General features: G+C 39.4%; 1 protein-coding gene and 1 long non-coding RNA gene across 7 annotated transcripts in view; one reads left to right on the top strand and one right to left on the bottom strand.

Moving 5' to 3' along the window:
- Nucleotides 1–25,000, bottom strand: part of Lrrfip2 (LRR binding FLII interacting protein 2) — a 103,113-nt gene that overhangs the window by 77,556 nt on the left and 557 nt on the right. For all 5 annotated transcript variants that reach the window (XM_050139226.1, XM_050139224.1, XM_050139222.1 and 2 more), the window contains exons 2-3: nt 23,801–23,872; nt 145–299 (exon numbers count right to left, since the gene is read on the bottom strand). In XM_050139226.1, coding sequence (XP_049995183.1) covers nt 145–234 — 90 coding nt within the window. In that variant the 5' untranslated portion in view covers nt 235–299; nt 23,801–23,872. The remainder of the gene's footprint in view (nt 1–144; nt 300–23,800; nt 23,873–25,000) is intronic.
- Nucleotides 9,364–17,015, top strand: LOC126499839 (uncharacterized). Of its 2 annotated transcripts, none has more exons than XR_007591195.1 (2): nt 9,364–14,198; nt 14,991–17,015. It is a non-coding gene; the product is annotated as an uncharacterized lncRNA (long non-coding RNA). The 2 variants fall into 2 exon arrangements; XR_007591194.1 differs by having other exon boundaries at nt 9,364–14,301.

The raw sequence follows: 25,000 nt of genomic DNA, 5'->3' as shown, positions 1-25,000 counted from the left end.
TGAGAGGCCAGTCATACATAATGCCTTGTTCCTAGCAAATCTCCAACAGCTTCTGACAAACAAACATCTGCCTCCCCAGAACCTGTGAGCATCATCCGTGCTCCCCGGCACCTGTGAGCATCATCTGTGTTCCCCGGCACACACCTCTCTAGCGATGTTACTCAAAGCCTCATCTTCTGCAGAAAAGCGATCTTTCACGGGTGTTCTTTTCCTTCCAGAACCAGGCGTCCCCATCTTGTTTTTTTTTTTTTTTTAAATAATTCTTTAACTCTTAAAAAGGAGTTTACTTGTGTTCAGCCCTGAAATAAACAAAAACAGTAAGTTAGAATTTTTTCCTTGCAGAATCATAAGACATAGTTGAACATTCAATTTTGACACTGCAACTTTATCTCTCCTCAAGGAAATCAGGGACTGAATTCCTCTTTCTGTTACCAAATTATTTCAATGAATTTTAGAATATTTCAATTTATATCAATTACCAACTTGGTAACTGCACTAAGCTATTCACAACAATCTATGGGAATATCTTAGCTCAGAAATCAGTAATCAAGCTGTAATTGTACCTAACAATATAAAATTAATATAACTTTTTCTAAAATCTATTTCCAATCATGAAAGATATTTCAGGAAAGGTATTCAGCCCAAGTATTAGAATATACCAACAAGATTTAATATTGAGCTTTAAAGTAAAAGAAAGGCAAGTTTGCCTTTTAGTGTAATTTAAAAATCAATTCCAATTAAAGCACAAAACACAGAACAAGTAACTGAAGGTCTGTCACTCTGAAGTTAATTATAAGCAACACTGTCCATGCAATAGGTTTTGAGTTCTGGCTATTGCTGAAGATACAGTGACAAGACCACCAAACAACTAAGAACGCATCTATATACACAAAATCACATGGGTGTATGTGGGATATTTGTACACTGTGAAGATATATTGCTGTGATTGATGTAATAAAAAGGTAAACACTAATAACTAGGCAGGAGAGATAGGTGGGATTCCCAGGCAAAGAGAGGAAGAGGATAATCGAGGCACACAGGAGATACCATGGAGACACAGCTTGGAGTTGGACAAACAGAATGAAAGGTAAAAAGCCACATGGTAAAACATAGATTAATATAAGCAGGTTAATTTAAGTTATAAGAGCTGGTAGGACAAGTCCAAGGTAAGGCCAAGCTCTCATAATTAACAGTAAGTTTCTGTGTCATTATTTGTGAGCTGGTGGCCAAAAGAAAAAATTCACCTACATATGTGTGTATAATAAATACACATATATAAAACCTGAGAGTAGAAGTAAAATTGTTCAAATGAACAAGGAGAGCCAACATGGGGGGAAAGAAAGGGGAAGAAGCATGGGAGAGAACACAGTCACAGTAAAATATATATATGTATATGAAATGTATATATGTTTATTTAGAAATGAAATTCATTATTATGTACAATGACTATATGCCAATAAAATTATTCCTTTAAAAAGAATAAAGGACCTATTACAATTGTTATTTTAGATACACCCATTTACAGAGGAAAGACAAACTCTTCTTAAAGAATAACAAGGATGATGAAGACAACCTAATCTGAGATTGAATATGCCCACGAGAGGGTCCAGTTCAGGGAAGAAGCCCTGGGTTCAATTTCTATCATGACCACCCCCAAAATTTCCCCATGACAGAGTGTAAAATGCATGACAAACTGCATGCCCCCCTTTTCCTAGATACACTGCTGAGAAACAGCTCATTTAACCCAACACCCAGTCCTAGGGACTGAACCCAGGGTTGCACGTAGATAAGGCAAGGACTAACTATATGAATGAGCTGCATGCTCGGGCCTTTTCTTTTTCTCTGGAGATGGATCCTCATCATGCTGCCCATCCTCTTGAGCAGCTGAGTTATAGAACTTTATCACTGTGCTGGCGACAGTTTTAACTTCTAACTAAACAGAGATAGCCTTGGGTCATCTTCAGCATGCACATGTGATACCACTAGCCAAGCTAAAGACTTTCGTTGACTCAAAGAATGAGCTATAAAAAAAAATAAAAATACTTTCGACTATAACTATTTTACTGTGAAGGACATTTATATGATGAAAAGAAAAGGCTGTAAGGTGTTTTATGATATTTAAAGTCTACTTCTGAGAACATAAAGAAAAACATGAGTTTGGAGATGGTAGCCTTGCAGGTTTTCAGTCTCCTCAGCAGAAGATCTTCATAGAAACAGAACTATAGAAACTGTGTATCAACAGTAACTTAAAATCTGTGTAGATTTTTCTTCATAAATTTTGTCTCAGAAGAAAAAGAAAGACCTCTATATGAGCTTTAAGGTCAGCTAATGATGTGCAAGCTAAAATGCAGTGTTGAAATGTACCAATCTCTGCTCCATATTTCCACAACAACAAAGACAAAGTGATGGAATCGGACGGCAAGTTCACTGCACTCAGTTACAACTGCTCTAATTCCCCTGTATGGTTTTAAATGTTTTTAAAAACATATCTGGGAAATGTAATGGTTGAGAAGAATGAATGACTAGGTCAACAAAAGGCATGGGAACTGAGGAATTATATTTCTTAAAACATTTTATTTGGAAAAAAAGTAAAGGTAATATCATACAAATAGTTACATATGCACTTGAAAAACAGTGATTGGCAAAGGAAAGAATGGTCCAATTCCCTGAATTAAAAGAGAGATCATGGTAGGGTGGTGATGGCACACACCTTTAATCCCAGCACTTGGGAGACAGAGGCAAGTGGATCTCTGTGAGCCCTAGGGCAGCCCGGTCTACAGAGCGAGTTCCAGAACAGCCAGGACCACAGAGGAACCTTGTCTTGGGAGGGGAAAAAAAAGGTCAGAGGGAGAGAGAGGAATGAAAAGAATTAGTTCAAGATATCAATTCTACAAATATCAAATGAGATTAATACATAAAATGAGAAAGAAATTTGTAAAATTCATAGATATGAAAAGTATATCAAGAAACTGAGAAAAAGATATAAAAATTATTTAAATATAGCTGAGCCTGGTGGCATGTCTCTCATGATTTCAAGTTCAAATGTTTTTGATTACAGAGTGAGGCCCTGTCTCAAAAAAATAAATAAATAAATGAAGACAGAAAATAACTATATAAGACAAAACCCCAGGACTTCACAGAATAAGGAAAGGGGAAACTAAACACAAATTCACTCCCCAAACAACATCAGAACCTATAATGGTTTTTCTAGGCTCCTATTTATGCCTACACTCCACAGGGTTAGCCTAAGCACTGTAAAGAAAAAAAAAATGCCTTTTTAAGTCTTGTGATCTGAAAGTACACTGTCCTCCATACCCAACACAAGAGATAATCTGTCCACTTCCTCTCTTCATAAGATGGCAGGCCAGTGGTTGTATTTCCTTTCTTGCTAACCCTGCTATTCTATAAATGAACAGTAATGGGTTACATGTCTGAGACAGTTTTTATAATAATCAGTTATGAACCACAGAGAACCCAAACTTGGATGATGTACTTTTACCAACAAATACATTCTCTGCACCTCTATAAGCAAACTGCTTTCTAGTATTGCTCAAATGGCCATCTTTCTCTAGGCCTGTTGAAGTATCTCAGAGAATGAAACAGTAGGGGGTAAAATTACTTATTGTTAAAGATAGAGACTTAAAACTGAAATAAATACAAAGCAAGAAAAGGGTATGGGGAAGACCTTACTTCAATGGGTAAGAGTCTTTAGTGTCTAAGCATGAGGACCTGAATTCAAATCCCTAGCACCCCTGTAAAAAAATAACTGGGTGTAGCCTTGTTCCTTTAACTTCAGCACTACAGGAGGGGAAAATAGGAAGGTGACTGGAGTTTGGCGGCTGCCAACCTAGCTCCAGGGCCAGCAAAAGACCCTGTTTCAGAGGAATAAGGTAGAGAATGGCAGAGAAGGGAACCAGCATCTCCTGTGGCACCACACACATGTGCATATACAACACATACACCATACACATACACCAAACAATTACAAATAAGTGAAACCTTGTAACAAAGAACAAAGCTGGAAGCAAAAACAAGAAACATGTAATCGATTTAAATTTTTTGATACAATTAATAGAGGAGGTTTTTTACAAAATATGTCATATAGTTTTACTTGGTCTATATTTTTAAAAATACCTGCTATTTAAAATTCCAGCACTCAGGAGGCAGAGGCAGGTGGCTCTCTGTGAATTTGAGGCCAGCCTGGTCTACAGAGTTAGTTACAGACCAGCTAAGATTACAATGAGACTCCCATCTTAAAAATTAAAAAAAAAAAAAGGCTACCAAGAATTGGTGAGGCATTTTTTGTATGGTATGGCCATTGCTTTGTAGCTGAACAAAAGAGAATGGGAAAAATCAAAGTGGAAAATGTCAGAGAGAAGGTAGCATACGACCTATCTATCCTTCTTTTTGAAGATGATTTATATTTATATGTTCCATACACATAAGCACATGTGCCTGTGGCAGCCAGAGAGTCTTGTACCCCTAAAACTGGAGTTACAAGTGGTAGTGAGCCACCTGATGTGAATGCTTTAAGCCAAACCTAGGTCCTCTGCAAGGGCAGCGCACTCTTTACTGCTGAGCCGTATCTGCAGTGCCACCACCTATCTATCTGTAATGATGTTCTACTAAGAAGGAGGAGGGGAAATTCGAGCTCCAGAGATAGCTCAGCAGGTAACAGAACTGGCTGCTCCACTGGAGGACCCAGGTTCAATACCCAGCACTCACACGATGGCTTACAACCCTCTGTAACTCCAGTCCCAGGGGAAGCTGATGTCCTCTTCTGGACTTCGTGGAACTACACACACATGGTGCAGCTATATATGCAAGCAACACACTCACGCATGTAAAAAGAAAAAATTTTCAGGAAGGTCTATTTATTTTTCCTTTGTTGTTTCTTTTGGTACTGTATTCAAGAAACCTCTGCTTAACCCAAGGTCACAGTATTTGCTCCTGCATCTATTATTCATGAAGTTAACTTTTTAATATGGCATAAGGCCAGGGATCAAACATCATTCTTTTGTCTGTGAAAATCTACTTGTCCTAGCATTACATGTTGTAAAGACTACTTTCTCTAGTAAAATATCATGTTACCCTTGTAAAAAAAAAAAAAATCAGGTGGTGGGCCAAGATGGCTCCATGGATATACGTGCTTGCCAAGCAAGCCTGCCAACAGACCTGTGTTCAATTCCCAAAACCATGTAAAGGTACAAGGAAAATAACCAAGTCCGCAAAAGTTATTCTCTTACCACACACCTGAACCATGGCTTGCCCAAACACTCCAAACCCCCACACACTAATAATATAATTAAATAGAACTCTGTGTCACCTGGCTATAAAAGCAAAGGCAGATGGGGGGGGGGGGGTACTTGGTTCCACACCATCAATTAATATATTTTTCTTTATGCTTGTAGCACATCATCTTCATTAGTGTGGCATTGTATCATGTTTTAAAATTGGAAAAAGTGAGTCAGCCAACTTACAACGTGTAACTTTAAGGCTTTTGGCATGTGAGTCCTATGCGCTTCCATGTAAATTTTAAGAACAGTTTGTCATTTTTTGGAAAGAAAATCAAGAAAAAAGAAAAAAGCACCCTGAGTTATAACAGCAATTACAATGGCTTTATAAGTCAACTGGGGAACAATTTTAATAATATTAAACCTCAGACCCATAATAATGGGATTCTTTTCAGTTATTTTAGTCCTCTTTGTCTACAATATCATGTTTTCAATGTGTAGGTCTTGCATTTCTTTATTAAATCCATTCCTATATAACAAGTGTCATTCACAAGCTCAAACAGATAAGTTTCTGTAAACTGTTACATGCAACAGAAAATTATGTTATCACTGATACCAAAAAAACAACGAAGGTTGTGAAATCAGAGTATCAAAACGAAGGTGTCAAAGAAAAGCTCAGAAGGCAATTCTCTAGATATATTTAGCCTTTAGTTGAGTCAAGAGTGGACAGGTGAGAAAGTGTACGTTTTCAAACACAACACAAGCCAGGTGTAGTGGCACACAGCGATAATCCAGCACTTGGAAGGCTGAGGCAGGACTTGCGGCAACAAGGACGGCACCACTTTATGTCTCATACTGAGTGAGGAGCATCTGTGGTCCAACAACTACGGACGCCAAGGGTATTGACTCTCACATGTACATTCCAACACAGACACGTAAATCTTTTTAAACTTAATAAAAAAGATTAATAATAAAGAAAAATTGTATGAATAAATATGACTGTCCAAATTTTTTTAATCTATAATAAAAACAGAAAATGGCATGAGCTGATATTAATAGCTTTAAGTCACATAATAAATAGCAGTCCCAGAAAACTGAAGGTAAACAGAAAAAGAAGAGACAAATTTAATATCCTATTCAGTAGAAAAGATGGGAAATGGCATATAAAAATAAGTTGGCAAATGTGCTAAAATATGCACATATAAACAATAACAAAGGCAATGAATACATTCACACTTTCACCTTTAAGCTTTAATGCTGCTAATTAACCCTCACACTAACAGCTGTAACAGAGCGGCTTCCTAGCAGAAAAGCATCAACTCGGGCTGGGAAGACAGCTTAGAAACTAAAGCCTTTGCAGTAAGGGGTTAGAACAAAAGTTCGGATTTCCAGCAGCCATGTAAAGGACAAGTGAATGTCTCCCCCACTACCTCTCCACCCAAGCCTCATGTAATCTCTGGGCAAGCTAGCTAATTAGATAAGTGATCAGCAAGCTCCAGGTTCACAGACACACACTGTCCTAATATATACGGTAGAGAGCAACTAAAGAAACCTGACTTCAACCTCTAACCTCCATAGACATGTACACCAATGCATACACACAGGAACACCACACACACATAATACATATACAAAAAGCAACAATAATTTTATAATAACCAGCTTCAAGACTATAGCAATAAACTAAATAGAGGAGTGATCCATTTAGTCTATGAGAACAGCTGACTGAAAATTCTGTACCTTGTCCACAGTTTTGATGGCTGTGGTGCAAGACATGAGAGCCAAGGCCTTGCATATCCAGATGACCAAGTTACATACCCAGAACATTCATCCATGTTTTTGTGTCAGGCAAGTTTTATTTATTAAAACCACAAATAAAATACCACTATGTTTCCCTTTTGTCTAAAATTAAGAAAAGCCTATAACTGATATAAGAAAGTACAGTAAATGAGAAATGAATAAGTGATAATTAGCAGCCTCACTAAACCTGGTTTTGTCTGCCATTTGTTACAAAAAGAGTAAGGACTATTGTCTAACTTCAACAATGAAAAAGAGCAACTGGGCAAGAGAGTAGCACTCAGATCTCTGTCAGTTCAAGGCCAGTCTGGTCTACAAAGCACCAGGATAGTCACGGCTACACACAGAGAAACCCTGTCTCAAAATAATAATAACAATAATAATAATCTCTTAAACCTCAGACATATTGGAAAGTGAAGTTCAGAAAATCTCAGACAACAGAAAGAAAAAAAAAGAAACAAAAGAGTCAAAGTCTAAATAAGCACAAGGAGTGGGGTCTGCGATGGTGACATTTGAGAAACAGAGGCGAGAAAGATGAGGGGAGGACGAGAGAGGCTGTGGAGCAAAGAAACATGCACACCTTCCTAGAAGCTGAGGTTGTCAGACAGAAAAGGCCAGTTCAACACCAGTGTCTGCATCACAGCAAGGTCTGCAGCAGTGAGTTATCATGGTGAATTCAAACACTGAAAATAAGACAATACTAAGCCTTTGAGACTAAGAAAAGCAGTCACATAGAAGTTGACGGTTAGAATGCCTTCAGATTTCTAGGCATTCGGGAACCAAGAAGATAAACTCATGAAGCAAAGTCACAGACAACCCACAATCAACCTATAACCCAATCAAGCCACACTCTTCTCAAACTTGATTATGAAAGACATTCCAGATATGTAAGGGCTCAAAACCTCACCTATTTTATAAGCTTTTTCAATAAGCTATTAAAATGTTTCACCAAAGATGACAATCAAAAGACCTAAGCAGATGAGAAATAAATCTAACACAAAAGAGGAACATTAGGGGTTTGCAGTGGGATGATGGCTATTCCAGGAAAAAAAACTGAATCCATGTAACTCAAGAAACATAAGAGAGGACCACTGTCATAACTAGACTCCCACAGTCTTTGGGATGTCCCTTTAACCTAAATCCGTGCAAGTTTTCATCCGAATTCAGTCTGCCTTGACCCCTTGTTAAGCTGTGGTGTTGGGAGCAGTGAGACCCCAGATCCTGAATTTCTTGTAATCCCCTGATCTGAGTGCCTACAGCTGCTCTGAGCACGAGACCTTCAGGAGTTCCTAATGGCAGGAGAGTGGTTTCTGGTGGGTTTGGCTGGGGCATGGCTATCTCTAAATAATCTGCCCCTGAACACAATAAAGGAGGCATTCTTGGGGAATTCAAGGATGACCCGTGTCACTGTCTCTCTGTCTGTGTGTGCCTGTGTATTTTAACCTCCAGCCCCCTTGCCTGAAGCTCGCGAACTGGGTGCCAGCGCACAGAGCGCAGACATGGGGCACGGTGCGCCACTGTGGTCCCTTCCTTTGATGCCTAGGTAGACTGACCTACTTCACAGCAGGGTGTTAACTTTTATCTATCCCTGAACCAGAACATGATGCACTCAGAGGCAAAATGCATACAAAGCAGTCTGCCTCCTTAGACACATTTGTCCAGATATCTACTAACACCTTGGAAACATTTTGGCTACAATAGATGACTTGATTATCATGAGCCACATGTTTCTCAGAACTCATAACAAGTTTTCCCAAAACTCTACCCACCAGGCTCAAGGAAGACTCTTCTGATTTTCCACTCTCAGGAGTCTTCATCTAGTGGGCAAAATGGGTTTTCCTTCCATAGCTACTCAGTTTTCCAAACCCAAACAATATACCACTCAGAGACACATTGCGGTGAAGACTGGCTTACCATTCGCCAGGCTGCTCCCCTTTTCTACCTGGACCCCAGAGTTATGTTATGCTCTCCCCCTTCCTAGGGCAGAGTCACCGTGTTCGATCAATGCAGAGTGGGCAAGCGCGCAGGGTTCAGGTCTGCCATCACTTTCTGAACTCTACCACACTCCCTTTCTTTACCCTGGCATCTGCCAGCCAGAAGCAAAGCACTATGAGGCCCTCCCAGGCCCTAGGGGATAGAAAGTCTCCAGATAAAAAGCCAAAACTCCTCAGTGACTGTAGGACAGACTAACTCTTTAGTTGATTTCCAACTCACAGCAGAAAAGGACGTAAATGTGAGCGGAAAGCTTTGGCTACATTACGCCACTGAGACTTAGGGATTGCTAAAGTGGTTAACTGGAGCCACACTCGCCTGACAAGCAAAAGAGCCCCAGGGTCAGTTCCCAGCACCACAAAAGCAATTAACCTGCTCTGAAACACACAAGCACAGGCTTCCAGCTTTTCAAAATGAAACTGCATAGAGTAGGCATGTATTCATATGAGAGTGAAGGAAACAAAACCACAGCACTGGGGAGCAGTGGCCCCAAGAGAGCCACTGACGTGTAAAATGGCTGGGACCAGGTGGAGAACAGTAGGTACCAGGGAAGGAAATTCAGAGGGCCCACCCAAGATAACTGTCATGTGTAATTTCTTAGCCTAGCATTGTGAATACTGATGCTCATTTTATTCTTTAACTATTTTTGTTTACTATATTTCCTACATTTTATGAACTAGTTGCTACTTATGTTACATGTTAATAAATAAAGGAAAATCTGAAAAAAATGAAAAACTATTGGAGCATGTGGGTAGAAACAATAAACAGAAAATTATGCAAATTTTTAATAAGCAGAAAATTTAGAAAGAGTCAAAATATAGTATGTGGCTGAGTAATAAACAGTATCTAATTATAATGAAAATGTCAATTACTGATTTCAAAATTTGAATGTTACAAAGAGGTAAAATAAGAAGTAAAGAAGAAATGAAAGCCTTATATTCCCAGCACATTGGAGGTTGAATCAAGAGGATTTCCATAGATGAGAGGCCAGTGTGGGTTACATAGTAAACTCAGGACAGCAAATTAAAGACAGTCAGACCCTATCTCCAAAAAAATAAATGTTTTTATTACAAAATAACAAAACCAACAATAATTCTAAAGACAGTAACATTTAAAAGCATACATTTCTTTTTAAAAAGGGCATATATACAATGTGTCATTTTTGTAACCAGCTATAGCAAACAGATTCTTCAGTGGCTCCCTGCCCTGAATCTCCACTCTAGTAGTCACCCTTGTGCAAATATCACTGATGGGTGGGACCTGCAATTTACTTCTGAGCAAGTGAATATGGCAGAGGTGACAGGATGGCACACTGGTGACTGTATTACATTATATAAGACCATGGTGTTAGCTGACTTGCTGCACGGATTCCCTGTGGCTTGATAAAAATACAAGAATGGCAAACAACTGCAGGTTGCCCCAGGAGCTAACCGACAGTGGTCTTTAGCAGTTAGTGATCCCTAGTTCCTCAGGAGAAGCCTCAGTACTAAAGCATAGGAATAGCGATTCTGGCAGCAACTTGCACGGATTTTCCCCAAGGTAAGTCTCCAGGTGAGAGAGACTCAGCTGAGTCAGCACCCTCAGGACAGCCTCAACACTCTGCAGAGAACCCAGCTCAACCCACTCAACTGCTCAAGCTCTGACTCCGTCCACACCGAAACTCAGGAGATCAAATACATGCTGTTTTAAGCTACTAAAAGTTTGTATAATTACACGCAGTAGTTCTGATCTTTAAATCTTTGAACAGAAAAACTAACTAAAGTCAAAGAATACAAAAACAAGGGGGGGGGTGCCCTGGAGAAAGGAGGGAGGGAGAAGACAGAGAGGGAAGGAGAAAAAAAGAAAGAGATTTCTACATCCCAACAATCCAAAACGGAAATTCAGAAAACAATTCCATTGATGATAGCACAAAAATAATAAAATACTTAGGAATAAACTTAACCAGGGAGACAAAGTCTCTACATTGAAAATACTGCCAAAAGAAACTGGGGAGGCATAAATTAATTGAAAGACACTATCCATGCTCACAGATTAAACGACAGCACTACTAAAACAGCAAAACTGGCAAAACAATTTACAAATTCAATAAAAAGTCCAGTGTGCTGGTTAATTTTAACTGACAACTTGACATACCTGGGAAGACAGTCTTAATTGAGGAACTGCCTAGTTCGGGTTGCCCGTGGCCTGTCAGTGAGAGATTATCTTCTGACTCAGTCCACTGCCCACGCTGGACCCTGAACTCCTATAGTTTGACAGTGAATCAAACTATCAAGCCAGCAGGCCGGCAGCATGGATGCACTCATTTCTCTCTGCTCTCAACTGTGGGTGGAATGTGGGCTGTAAACTCCTGCCTTGACTTCCCCACAATAACCGACTGTGAGTTTGAATTTTGGGGCAAATAAGCCCTCTCTCTCCCCTCGACCCTTCTGGATTCAAAATTTTATTATAAAACTACAGTATTTAAAACGGCATGCCACTGGCATAAAGCAGACCCATAGACCAATTAAACAGCCTATTTATAAATCCCCATATGCGGTCAAATGACTGTCAATAGAGATGCCAAGACCATCCAAAAGAGAATGGATCATCTTTCCAAAAAACTGGAATTTCATACTTGGATAAAGTCAGACCCTCCAGACTATCCTATATAGAAAGTTAGTGCCACGTCCACAGCAGTGACTGCCGTGTAGTGACAAAATGCCTCTGCGCTGGCTTTTGCCTGCTGAAGGATTGGGGTTAGAGCTTCTTGGAGCGAAGCCCCAGGTGGTCCCCCTGGCAATCAGCAGTCCAGAGAGGACCTGATGCCCTAGGCAAATCTCATATCTGGAGATGGCCCTGAGAGCGAGCACTCCTAACACCCTGTATGATCTTTCTCTGTATTTCTCAATTTTCCTGTTTGCAGCTGCCCGCTTACCAAGAGATCAAAGTACGTCCTTGGCTTGGCTCCACTGTTCAATAAAGCAGTCCTTGAGGAACTGAAGTATGCCCCACGCCACATGAGCCTGGGAAACTTTATTATTTATGAAACAGAAGCGGCTAAAGTTGATATGTTACGAGGGAATCGTCATAGTGAATCAGATTTAGAGAGAAAAGGAGAGTTAGAGAAAATTCCCCTTTATGAAAAGATTAGCTAGATCTCAGAAGCCCTGGCGTCTTTATAGTAAGAAGGAAAGAAAGGAAATTATTGATAACATGAGACTAGTTTTTATATATTGGTATAGGAACTATCATGAGAAAGTGAGAAAACTATTAGGGGATATGGAGTAAAGAATAAAAACTATATAGATGGAAAGCTAAACACAGGACCTTGAGAACTAGTCTCCCACAGTAGAAAGTAAATAATGGTGTGAGACAGAGTTCTAAAAGACAAAACAAAAACTAAAAGTCCTTGCCAATATCTTGAGCACGGAAAAAGGAGCACGTAGAAGAAGCTCTATTTTGGTTATGCTTAATCTTGATTTATGTCTGGAACCCTGAGTGGGGTGATGTAATGAACCTGCCAAGTTCTTTGATCTGTTTTGTACAAAAACTGAAGCTTTACAGAAGTAAAGTTGCAGCAGATTTTCACTACACAGTGTGTCTGTCTGTCATTTCCCTTGCATCGTATCCTGACTATCCTATCCTTCACCCTGGTCCCCCGTGGGTGGTGGTCTCCGAGAGGGACGGTCCGCGGCAGTTGGCGCTCGGAACAGGGACTGGAGGATAGGTAAGCTTTTCCCCCTTCTCTTTTATTTTTCCATAGTCAGGAACGACTCTCACCAGGACGCTGCAGGTTCGCCGGTAAAGGATGACCGGTTAAGTGTGAGTAATCTAAGTATAAGGGAACCATGGGGCAACATAAAGCATGTATGGATGCCTCACCAGACATAGTCCTAGAGATGGCCTATGCTGAAGGAATGAAGGGATAGAAATTAAGCGCCTAAGTTAAGAAAACCTATGGAGGAGGTCAATAGAACCTCTCGGCTCCCACTTGTTATAAATGTGGGGAATTTAAAGACACTCTCTGTGCCTCTTTTCTTTTCTGAGCTAAGTTCTTCACTGTGATAACACTCAAAGTCTCTTATGCTGGCCAGCAGTTTCCTGTCTTAACTCTTTCCTATCCTAACACTGATTATAAAAAGTTTTAAATCATACCAATTTAAAACTATAATAATAATAATAATAATAATAATAATAATAATAATAATAATAAAAAAAGGGGGTTGTCTAAAAATGTCTGGCTTAACCAATAAAATAAAGATGAAAGAGGGTCAAAACTAAAAATTACAAAAGGTATATAAAAGGTCATAAAAGGTATATAAAAGGTCAAAAGATGTTTACTGTACCTAAATGTTTAATGGTTAATTCTGGTTTTAAAAAGCTTTGTTTGTCTTGTTAAAGGTTCATGGTTTTTTCTTTTTAAAAAATGTATGCTTGTTTTGTTAAAAAATTAATCTTTGGTAATTGTAAGTTTTGTACTTGTAATCTTTCTCTGAGCTCTGGTCATTAGATTCGGTTCACAAAAATTTGGATGTCTTTTTGATATAAATAATGTTAAAACTGTTTTATGCTGTTCTTTATTGATATACAAGAATGTCAGTTACCACCGGGAAAAACTGGGACTAGACTCCCAAAAAGGAAAAAAAGTTACAAAGAAAAACACCAAGGTCAGATGATAATCACCAAAACTGTTAACTACAATAAAATAGGTTGTAAAACATAAATACTTATAAAATGTTTCATATTGTTAATTTTTGAATTTTAGCCTCATTGTCTTTGTTAAAATTATTGACTTAAAGTTTCAATCTGACAAAAATATGGTATATAGTTCTGGTCTTCTTAAAGATACAAACTGTTAAAAATATGAGTTAATAATCAGTCATCCTCAAAGTACTGGTGTAAATGCAAGTAATTTAAAATAATAGAGTCTGTCTAATCAGAGATACCTGGACAGTCCTAAATACTTCAAAAATCTATAGAAAATGGCATTTAAAATAAAAATTTAAAAAGCTTATATCATACAGAGACTCTGAGATCCTAACAATGACCCAAGGTCTCCACATGGATAACAACGATGCTGACCACTGGGTAAGATGACCCCCAGTGCAACACCAGCTGCCTGGATCTGGTCCAGACTGTGGACAAACAGGAGGACCTTGGAAAATTGATTGCACCACTTTGCCCAGACGAAGTAAGGTCAGTCTTTTGCATGTCCCTCTTCCACAGAAACCAATCACTTTATGGATCTGGTAAAGCCTGCTGTTCTGATACTTCTGCCTCAAATGCTATGCAGACCTGGGTATGACTATATATGAGCTGGTCTCTGTCACTTTTCTGTTTTGTCTGGACTTAAGTATAATTTGTTTATTCTTCTAAGATCTCTGATTGTATTAATGGCTAGGTCAGCTATAATATCAGTTTAAGAGCAAAAAGGATATCCAGATCCTTACACAAAGCTACGGCCAGCTTGTTAGCTCATTATATATAAAGGTCTGAGGATATAAAAGTTCATAAACATTAAAGGTTTAAAAAGTAATTTAAGATAATACTAATAAACAGTAAAAACTATGACTACATGCTGTTTGGGTTACAAGCTCAGGACTTTCTGTGTTTTTGCTGGGGCTCAAAGGTATGAGTCTATTTTTACTGTTGTATAGATATCTGTTATTTGCTACTTCTATAGTATAGAATTTAATATGGAGGGGGTGCAGAAGACATCACCGCTCCTACTTGTTATAATTGTGGAAAACCTGGGCACATTCAAAGGGATTGCAAGAAATCCAAAAGCTCAGGACAAAAAAAAAGTTACCAGGCATATGTCCTCGGTGCAAAAGGGGAAAACATTGGAGTAGTGAGTGTAAATCAAAATATTATAAAAATGGCTCTCCTCTCACTAAAGAAGGAGAGGAAGAACCTAAAGAGCCAAAAAACTAGAACAGGGATGTTCTAATCACCTCGGGACGAGGGTATGCTTGTGTGTTTCCACAGAATGCTGACTCCCCCATTTGGATCCCAGATCGCCTCATCCGACCTGCTGTTGCAAAACAGAAGAAGGAAAAGACGGTGGCGGAAGCAGAAAAAGCAGCTCCAGCAGCAAATGAAGAAGTCTTCAAAGAGAAGAAACTAGAGCAGCTTTAAGTATAGTAAAAAAGGGGGGGCAAAAGCAAGGGGCCATTTTTATGGGAAAGAAGAGATTTGCATAAAAGCAGTATGCTCTGCAAAGGCTCCTTGTGTCTCTGCTTAGAAAGAGAGAGATTTAAGGAAAAGAAGTCAAAGTCCAGAGAGGAACCACAGGAAGGACTTTGGTAAAAGTTTTCATGTTGTGTGGAAAGTAAGAGAAGGCAGGAGACTGGAATAGTGAAGAGAAGGGAAGGGAAAGAGGAGTTCGTCTAAAGTAAAATGTCTGGCTGGGCCAGAAGAGCAGAGGGTGACAGGAAAAGTCTGACCGAGGGTGTGTGGGAAGTTGTAGAAGGCCAGAGGGGGCGCGAACTGTATTTGCTTTGGTTTCTCATACCTGCAAATACTGAATTTGAAAAGAAACCGTAAAACGTGTTGGAAATTTGACTATGTTAGGTTAATTCTGGTTGGATTTCTTCATTTCAAAAAGAAGCTGGAAGCAAAAATAAATGTGCTGGAGGAAGTAGTGCTCGCTCTTGGTCAGGACATTGCTAATTTAAAAACAACTCTATCGACACGTTGTCATGATAATTTTAAATCAATCTGTGTCACACCATTACCTTATAATACTTCACAGCCATGGGATAAAGTTAAGGCTCACCTACAGGGATTGTGGCAGGATAACGATATTACTCATGATTTAGCCGCATTACAAAAGGATATTTCTGCTATGAGTCAATCTCATTTACAATTAGGGGGACTGCAAGATTTGGCTTCACAATTGGAACGTGGACTTAAGAGCCTTAATCCCTTAAATTGGGTACAGTACTTTGTATTCATTGGAGTAATTATACTCTTGATAGTATTGGTCATCTTTTTATTCCCCTGTCTCTTAAAGTGCTTATTCTCTTCATTACAGGCAGTGGAACAGGAGGTGTTCGAGCTTCATTTTAAAAATAAAAAAGGGAGACCTGCCACGTCCACAGCAGTGACTGCCGTGTAGTGACAAAATGCCTCTGCGCTGGCTTTTGCCTGCTGAAGGATTGGGGTTAGAGCTTCTTGGAGCGAAGCCCCAGGTGGTCCCCCTGGCAATCAGCAGTCCAGAGAGGACCTGATGCCCTAGGCAAATCTCGTATCTGGAGATGGCCTTGAGAGCGAGCCCTCCTAACACCTTGCTTGATCTTTCTCTGTATTTCTTAATTTTCCTGTTTGCAGCTGACCGCTTACCAAGAGATCAAAGTACGTCCTTGGCTTGGCTCCACTGTTCAATAAAGCAGTCCTTGAGGAACTGAAGTATGCCCCACGCCACATGAGCCTGGGAAACTTTATTATTTATGAAACAGAAGCGGCTAAAGTTGATATGTTACGAGGGAATCGTCATAGTGAATCAGATTTAGAGAGAAAAGGAGAGTTAGAGAAAATTCCCCTTTATGAAAAGATTAGCTAGATCTCAGAAGCCCTGGAGTCTTTATAGTAAGAAGGAAAGAAAGGAAATTATTGATAACATGAGACTAGTTTTAATATATTGGTATAGGAACTATCATGAGAAAATGAGAAAACTATTAGGGGATATGGAGCAAAGAATAAAAACTATATAGATGGAAAGCTAAACACAGGACCCTGAGAACTAGTCTCCCACGGTAGAAAGTAAATAATGGTGTGAGACAGAATTCTAAAAGACAAAACAAAACTAAAAGTCCTTGCCAACATCTTGAGCACGGAAGGGGGAACACGTAGAAAGGAGCACGTAGAAGAAGCTCTATTTTGGTTATGCTTAATCTTGATTTATGTCTGGAACCCTGAGTGGGGTGATGTAATGCACCTGCCAAGTTCTTTGATCTGTTTTGTACAAAAACTGAAGCTTTACAGAAGTAAAATTGCAGCAGATTTTCACTACACAGTGTGTCTGTCTGTCATTTCCCTTGCATCGTATCCTGACTATCCTATCCTTCACCTTGGTCCCCCGTGGGTGGTGGTCTCCGAGAGGGACGGTCCGCGGCAAGTTAGCTCACATCACAACCAAAACAGCTCAGTTGTCAAAGGCTAGGCTCATAACCAAAACATCAAAAGTTAACATAAGATGCATCAAAGCCTAAATATATGAACTACAAATCTTTTCAAAGGAAACACACAGGAGGGGCTGGAGAGACGGCTCAGTGGTTAAGAGCACTGACTGCTCATCCAGAAGACTAGGGTTCAATTCCCAGCACCTGCATGGCAGTTCACAGTTGTCTGTAACTCCGGTTCCAGAGGATCTGACACCTTCACACTAACGCACATAAAATAAAAAGTTAAATAAATTATTTTTAAAAAGGAAAAAAAAAAACACAGGAAAATCATCATGACATAGGATTTGACAAACATTTCTTGCTAAATTTGACAAAATTAAAGGCAGTAAAAGGAATAGACAAACCAGATTTCACCAAATTTCAAATTCTGTGCATCAAAGCACACTATTAGCAAAGTAAAACAGCAATCGACAGGAGAAAACATTTGTAAACAAAGGGTTGGTGTCTAGGATATATAAAGAACTGAAATGCAATAATAACAAATTAAGGGCCAGTAAGATGGCTCAGTAGGTGAAGGTATTTTCCACCAAGTCTGAGAACCTGAGTTTGATCCCTACAAACCTATGTAAACATGGGAGGAGAGAACATCCACAGAGTTGTCTTCCAACCTCCACATGAATGTTGTGAGCACAGGAACACACATCCATGTACAGACCCCAGCACTGTGTCTCTGTGTGTGTGCATACTAAATATATAAATACTAATAAAACTTATGTTTTAAAAGATGTGGGGCTAGAGATACGTGGTTAAGAGCACTGGATGCTCTTCCAGAGAACATAAGGGTATATACACAAAATAACAAATGGGACTTAAATGCACAGTCATATACCCACATCCTTGGTATTATTATTCACAATAACCAAAAGGTGGGAGACCTAAATAGCAATCAACAGAAGTCAAACATGGACGCTTCAACATGAATGACTTTGATGGCATTATGCTATATAAAATAAGCCAGACACAGAGGACAAATATGGGATTCCAGAAATATGTGAGGTACCTAGAGTAGAGTAGTTAAATCACAGAGCCAAAAGTAGCAAAGTGGCTGCCAAGGGTTAGAGGAAGTGAGTAGTTACAGTCTGATGCGCAGTTTTCAGTCTAAGGTGAAAAAAAAGTCCTGGAGATAGATGTTTAGGTGGCTGCGCCACAATTAGAATGTACTGTAATGCCACGAAATTGTACAATTACACATGGTTTAAGGGGTTAGGGTGGAGATCAGCGGTAGAGGGTTTGTATAGCATGTACAAGGACCTGGACCCAGTCCCCAGCACTCAAGAGAGGAAGGGTGGAAGAGACTTAAATTTTACATTGTATACATTTTCCACAATGAAAAGAATGGGAAAACTCAATGTGTTAATGATATTTAAGTTTACCACAATCAAAAATAAATAAATAAATAAACTGGTGTGGATTGCAAGGGATGAGTTTGGCAAGACAAGGAGACAATGACCTCATGTCCTTGATTGTCCACATAAATAAAGCATTATCCGTAAGATGGGAGAAAAATTCATTTGAAACTGAAATATTTGCCTATCTTTAATCCTATAACCATTGAATCACTTAGCTGAAGTACTTAGTTTTATTTTAAAAATGGTAGGGGGCTGGAGAGATGGCTCAGAGAGTAAGAGCACTGGCTGATCTTCCAGAGGTCCCGAGTTCAATTCCCAGCAACCACATGGTGGCTTACAACCATCTGTAATGAGACCTGGTGCCTTCCTTGCCAGCAGTACATTGGATGCTTAATAAATAAATAAATATTTAAAAAAAAAAACCCGTAACGACTTGAGAACACAGCTTTCGGTGAGAGCTCGCCAAACGAGAACACTTCAGTAGCAGCATGGCAGGCAGCTCGGAGTACAGGGCCCAGCCTCTGGTTCCTAGCTCTCCCTCAGCTGAGTCAAGTCGCCCTGAACAAGTTACTCAGCATCTTACTGTCCGAGGCCACTTAGAGGCTCTGGCTGGCTGTGTCTCACCCCCAGACTCGTTTCTACCTTTCCTTTCTCTTCCAAGTGGCTTTTCCCTCCTAGTCCTAATGTTTCTTCTCCGTCTGCCCTTTCCACCAGGTTGTTCACCTTTAGTGAGTTTCACCTCCTGAAAACCTTACTCATGTGGGTCTACCTGCAGCTGAACTGCAAGGTCCAGGCGATTCCAATCCATGAGACCATGCTGGCATTTTTTAGCAGGTAATGCACCGTAACGTTGACCGACAAAACGTATGTATCTTGGTTTAAACCATGTTNATTGTATATATAACAAATAAATAAATATTTTTAAAAAAATGCTTTGCTAAGTTTATTCAATTTTATTAAACATAGGTCATTTAAACCGTTTAATGAGAAAATAAGTATCTTAACATCTGTCTGTAGACAGTATACTTAATTCTTAGCTGTTAAAATGTTTCTATTTGAAAGTGGGACTACAGGAAGAATAACAAACTGCTTGTAAGTAGCTTAAAAATTAAATGTTTCAAAAGCACTAAATATATCTATCACATCAAAACTAGTTGAAAATATGATGCTCATATGAAGAGACATAAGATATATACAAGGTTCAAAGTGAAAACAATGGCGAAAGTGAAGTATGTGATCCTTTCAGTTCCCTTCTCAGAAAATAAAAACACCCTGATGTGCACTCGGGTTTCCCCCAATCTTTCACATCCTCAGCTCACCCTGAGTTCTATTTGTTTTGTCTTATTGTTCTAGGGGAGACAGACTGAGAGTAGAAGAGATAGATGATAGGAACAAAGTAGATAACAGAAGAAAAAGAAACTATTGGTCATTTTGCACTCCTTACATTGAACCCTAAGGGCATCATCGTGAAATGCTAATGACCCCACAACTAAATTCCTGAAGTAACAACATAATCTAATTCGAATGACCAGGAAACCTTTTGCAAGATCACATCTATAAACTATACCTGCAAGCTGAATCCTTCAGAAACCCTTGACTGTAGTACAGCTCAGCAGTGAAATACAGAGACGTGAACCTTGGTAACAAGGGTGTAACAGTAAGTTGTTCAACAGCTTTCTAGTCAAAGTGAGATCACCTAAAGAACTTTAAACCTAAGTGCTCACTAAACAAACAACCAAAAAAAAATGCACCAAGGTTTTCATGAAGCACAAGGAGATAACTATGCAACCTGTTAAAAAACGAGTTTAAAGGTACAACTTCAGGGCCAGAAGAAGGCTGGCTCACTAGGGAAGGATACTTGCTTGCCCCAGACATCACAACCAGAACTCCATACCCAGCAGCCATATGGTAGGACACCCAGATCTTTCAAATTGTCCTCTAACTTACATAGCCAAACCCAGTGTATACAATATTAAAATATGGAAAAAATTAAAGACAAAATTTTACAACACTTTCATGGAAAAAAAGAGTAGGAAACTAATTTAGCTGTGAGAATTCCAGACACTCTTGTAGAAGAGTCGTTATTCCAAGATCCCAGTGGCAAGTGTGAAGAACTCTGAAATGGATCATATCAAATAAATGTCCTCCCTGTACCCATAACACGGCCAGCGCTCCGAGAACCGGAGTATAAGACACTGAGCGGAGACAGTCCTATGTTCCTCCTCATGCACATTATTCCAAACATTTCTCTTTAGTTCTCTATAGCCAAACTCTTTCCAAAAATAAGAAAATAAGTAATAGAAAACAAAAACCTGGATACTAAAACATAAAACACCTGGGTGCTAGAATATGTAATATAGACGCTCAGCAGATTTTCACCCCAAAACTTAGCCTCAGTCTTCTGAAGGCAAATGATCTTCATAACTCCCTCCTCTGCAGTTGCCACTTTCCCTAAACCGCAGGTCTTCCTGACTTGCAGCAGGGCCAGGCCAGATTACAGTTATGTGGTAGATCTGTCAGGCAAGTTTTGACAGGGCCTCAAAATAGACCCTGGACACCATCCAGGGAAACCGCCACTCGGGAGTTCCAGCTTCACCGCACTTGAGCCTCTCAGTATTTATTTCTTGCTGGTCTCTCATTTCAAAAAGACAAAGGCTCCTGAACCTCACCCTGGACATGAGTCACCTATACAACTTCAAATTTAAATTTTGAACCTCCCTTATTCTGCTCACCAACTCTTTGCAGAATAGTCTAAATCTATACCTATTTCCTCTTTGACACAGGAATTCACCAACACTGCTCTGGATTGCAGAGGGATTTCTGGCTCTCGGGTCCCATCACCTAGTCTACTTTGAATAGACAAACTCGGATTGTGAAAGATAAGGAAGAAATGGTGTGTCATTTATTTCTTTTATGACTAATTTCAGTTAACTTTAGCAGAGCAAAAACATAAACTATATAAAGCTGGTTTTTTTATTTTTTGTTATTTTATGTATTTAATCCTAACAGGCCTAGAACTGGCTATACACACTTCACAGAGATCTGCTCTGCCTCCCAAATGCCAGGATTAAAAGTGTATGCCACCATACCCCACTATATAAAAGTTTTTAATTAACAGAAAATAGAAACTCTGAAACAAACCTAAAAGGTACGGTCATTTTACCACATATAAGTGGTTTACATTTGTTGACACCAGGGTTAAACTACAGTATTTTGACATTTACCAGTTCAAATTAATTATCTGACATTCCAAAAATGTCTTAAATTGACTTATAAAACACATTTGAGACAGGGTCTTATTGCATGCTGTCTAGATTGTGGTAGCCTCGAACTCTCAAAAACCTGGCTTAGCTTCCCAAATGCTGACAACAGGCACATGATATGAAGCCCAGTTCATAGTAATCTTTAAATTCTTCCTCCTCCTGTGGCTGAGAAAACATTATCTTCTATTATAAAATAGAGTCTAGTATAAAACGAATTTCTCATGTTCACAACCTCACCAACCTCAATCAGAACTACACGCCACGGGTATACTTACAAACTGCCAAACACTTGTTCAAAAGTTTGTCTATAGCACTGTTTACAGAAAGAAGACTATGTTTACTAGTAGGGATTTAGTAAAACTACAGAAAATTAATAAATCCAGTCTTCAGAAAGGAAACTTTTTCCCCCTCATATGACAGTTTCTTTATGCTTATCAATCTTTAAAAGGCTCACAAACACCACTGGACCCATACCACCAGCATTTCTCTCTATGTATGTCATTTCCCCTCTTTTCACTGTCTCTGTTTTTATCTATTTCTTTCCCTACCCCTGGACTAAAAGAAGAACACACAGGCTGCAAGTCTCCGTGACTACCCAAGAAACAGCACTCTCTCGGCTCCCCATGCCAACCTCCAGAATGAATAACTAACTGAACAAATGAAAACATATAGCACAGAAGACCAGCTTTGCAATTTATAATTTTAGTCTAAAATATAATTGTTTTTAAGTCTAGACTAATTTACTGTTGAGCAAAAGTTTGAAAGGTTAAAGTGCAAAGTGCAATGTCAGTCACTCATTTCCCAAGATAGTCCTCCCACCTATTAGCCTTCAGGGAGAAAACTGGAGAAAGGGATGAAGATATTTCACTCACAGAGTAAATCCTGCTCAATTCCTTCCCTTCTAAGGTTTTAAAAGCTGAGCTTTGAATGTTAATTAGAGTATTCTTTATCTGCAAACTGGATAAGGTAGTATGTCTTCCCAGGAAAGGGATCGATTCCCCCATCCACTCTCCAGAGAGAAAACAACTATCTAAAAGGAAAAGGCTACAAACCACATTGCTCTGTAGGGATAGCAGATAGCTCTCCTTGGAAAAGAACAGAACAATTTCTTTCCTTTTCGACAATCCTCATCAATGCGCTCACTCCCACCTTGCACAAGAAGGCTCACCCCACCTCATCACATTGTCAGCTCTGCTCCTCCTCACTCCAGGAACAGGTAAGCAATTCACAAAGACCTCTACCAGAACTCACTCCCTCCTTCTTCATGAAACACTTGTTTCTGTATTACAAAAGAGTGATACCCTACCAAATAAATTTCCTATCTCTTTTCCTTCACTATGGAGATTCTTTAATCCTAACCTAAAAAGATTTCCCTTAAGTATTTATGTATCATGACTGTCCCCAGTAAGGTTTTCATAAGGGATTTTCCAAAGGGAATCTTTGTTTACAAGGAACAGAAACTCCTAAGTCATCATCTTATCAGCAGGACAAAAACAAAAAGCAACATTAGGGAACACTCTGAATGTAAGAATGGATACCCAAAGTAAAGAAGATGCCAAGATGTGGTCAAAGAATTAAAGGAATGTCTGTCTTAAGCAACAACGATAAACTAAACTTGATATTACTTTCCAATTAATCAATAGGACTTCTAACTGTCAATCAAGGTAAAATAGTCAGGTCTCTAAAGACAAAAAACAAAAAAAAAATAATTGGGCAAACAGGTCATCATTATCAAGAACTGTGGGATACAATTATTTTGCATCTCATTTTGAAAGACTAAAATGATCAAATTACACTGCAGCAATAAAAAAAATTTCTAGTTTGAAATTAATTGATTCTAAAAATAACCCAAAACTTCAATACACAGTTCCTTCCAGAACAGAACAGAAGTTAGTGTAGACTCATTCAACATTTTTCAAGCTAGAATGCCAAGTTCTCCAGCTTCCCACTCAAAAAGCTATTTTATATAGTACAGACTCTCCCACAGTACTTTTTCGTACCTTAGTGTCGGTAGCTCTCCTTTCCACTGACATTTATTTGGCATCTAAACCCCTTCATTTGTCTTCCCACATCTGGTTTAAAAAAAAAGAGAGAGGGGGTAAAAATCACAGCAGTTCATGTAGTAACTAACAAAGGATTATAAATCAAAACATTCTGCAAGCTTTTAAGTTTTATTTCCAACCACAGTGCATGACAATAACTACCCAACAACAGACAGAACCAAACATTAAACATCTCTTGCTACAAAAAGAGTAAAATTATCTAATTAAACGGGGAGAAACAAACTTAACTTTCCACTATTTCAATATGAAGATCCGTATCAATGATTCACACAGTGAGTGTGACCTCACTTCCTACATGAATCACACTTTCCGAAAGTCTTATTCGGTATGGGTCTGTTAAATAGAGGAGGTCATCATCCCTCTGTAGCTGCTAAACAGAGCGTGATGCGGGTTAAACCGGGCTAGCTCGTCAAGACACTCAAGCCCTGGTAAACTTGGCCAGCTAACTCTCCCTGCAACGCTATGCACTCTCCAGTAATTGCAGCTTTTCACACCTTCTCCTCCGGCATACACTGGGGTTTGAGGAACCGGCAAGCACTGATTAAGAATGTATCCATCCGTACCCTGCACTCTAGCTCCTCGTTCCTTTTCTGCATCTCTACCCATTGTGATAACACAACACAAATAGCGGTCACTCTTTATTCTTATACCGCTTGGAGTCAATCAGCCTACTGTACAAAAACTGTGACAAAAATGCTGAGTCACTAAATGGAAAAATCAAAAAGCGCTACAAATAATGAAAGTTTAGGGTGCCCTTTAGGCATTTTCCAGCATTTTGTCTGTACGTCTAGAGGTGGGGAAAAAATACATAAAGCAAACACTTTAACTTTTCTCCTCTATTTTCTTACGTCCCCTGTTTCCTGCTGGTCAGCCACAGCAAAGGAAAACCAGGCCTGACTAGAGCTATGGAACTCCACTTCACAGTGTGGGTGTAAATAACGCCCCGTATTAGTCAAGCATTAACCCTGGCCGTCCTGCCCTGAGTCAGTTAAGCCCGCGCTTCAATTCAGATCAAGAAGGAAGCACGGGGGGGGGGGGGGGGGGGGGGGGGTGTCCAGCAACCTGCGGAGGCCATAGTCACAGGCTCAGTCTCATTGCCGCTCTCAGGCACCAATGCATTCTGCTGCAGAAGTAAGT

Source organism: Alexandromys fortis, unplaced genomic scaffold, assembly GCF_014885135.2.
Source record: "Alexandromys fortis isolate MF-2015 unplaced genomic scaffold, M_Fortis_MF-2015_v1.1 scaffold_36, whole genome shotgun sequence".
Taxonomy (NCBI): domain Eukaryota; kingdom Metazoa; phylum Chordata; class Mammalia; order Rodentia; family Cricetidae; genus Alexandromys; species Alexandromys fortis.
Note: the sequence above shows the minus strand (reverse complement) of the source record. Positions and strands in the feature narration are given on the sequence as shown.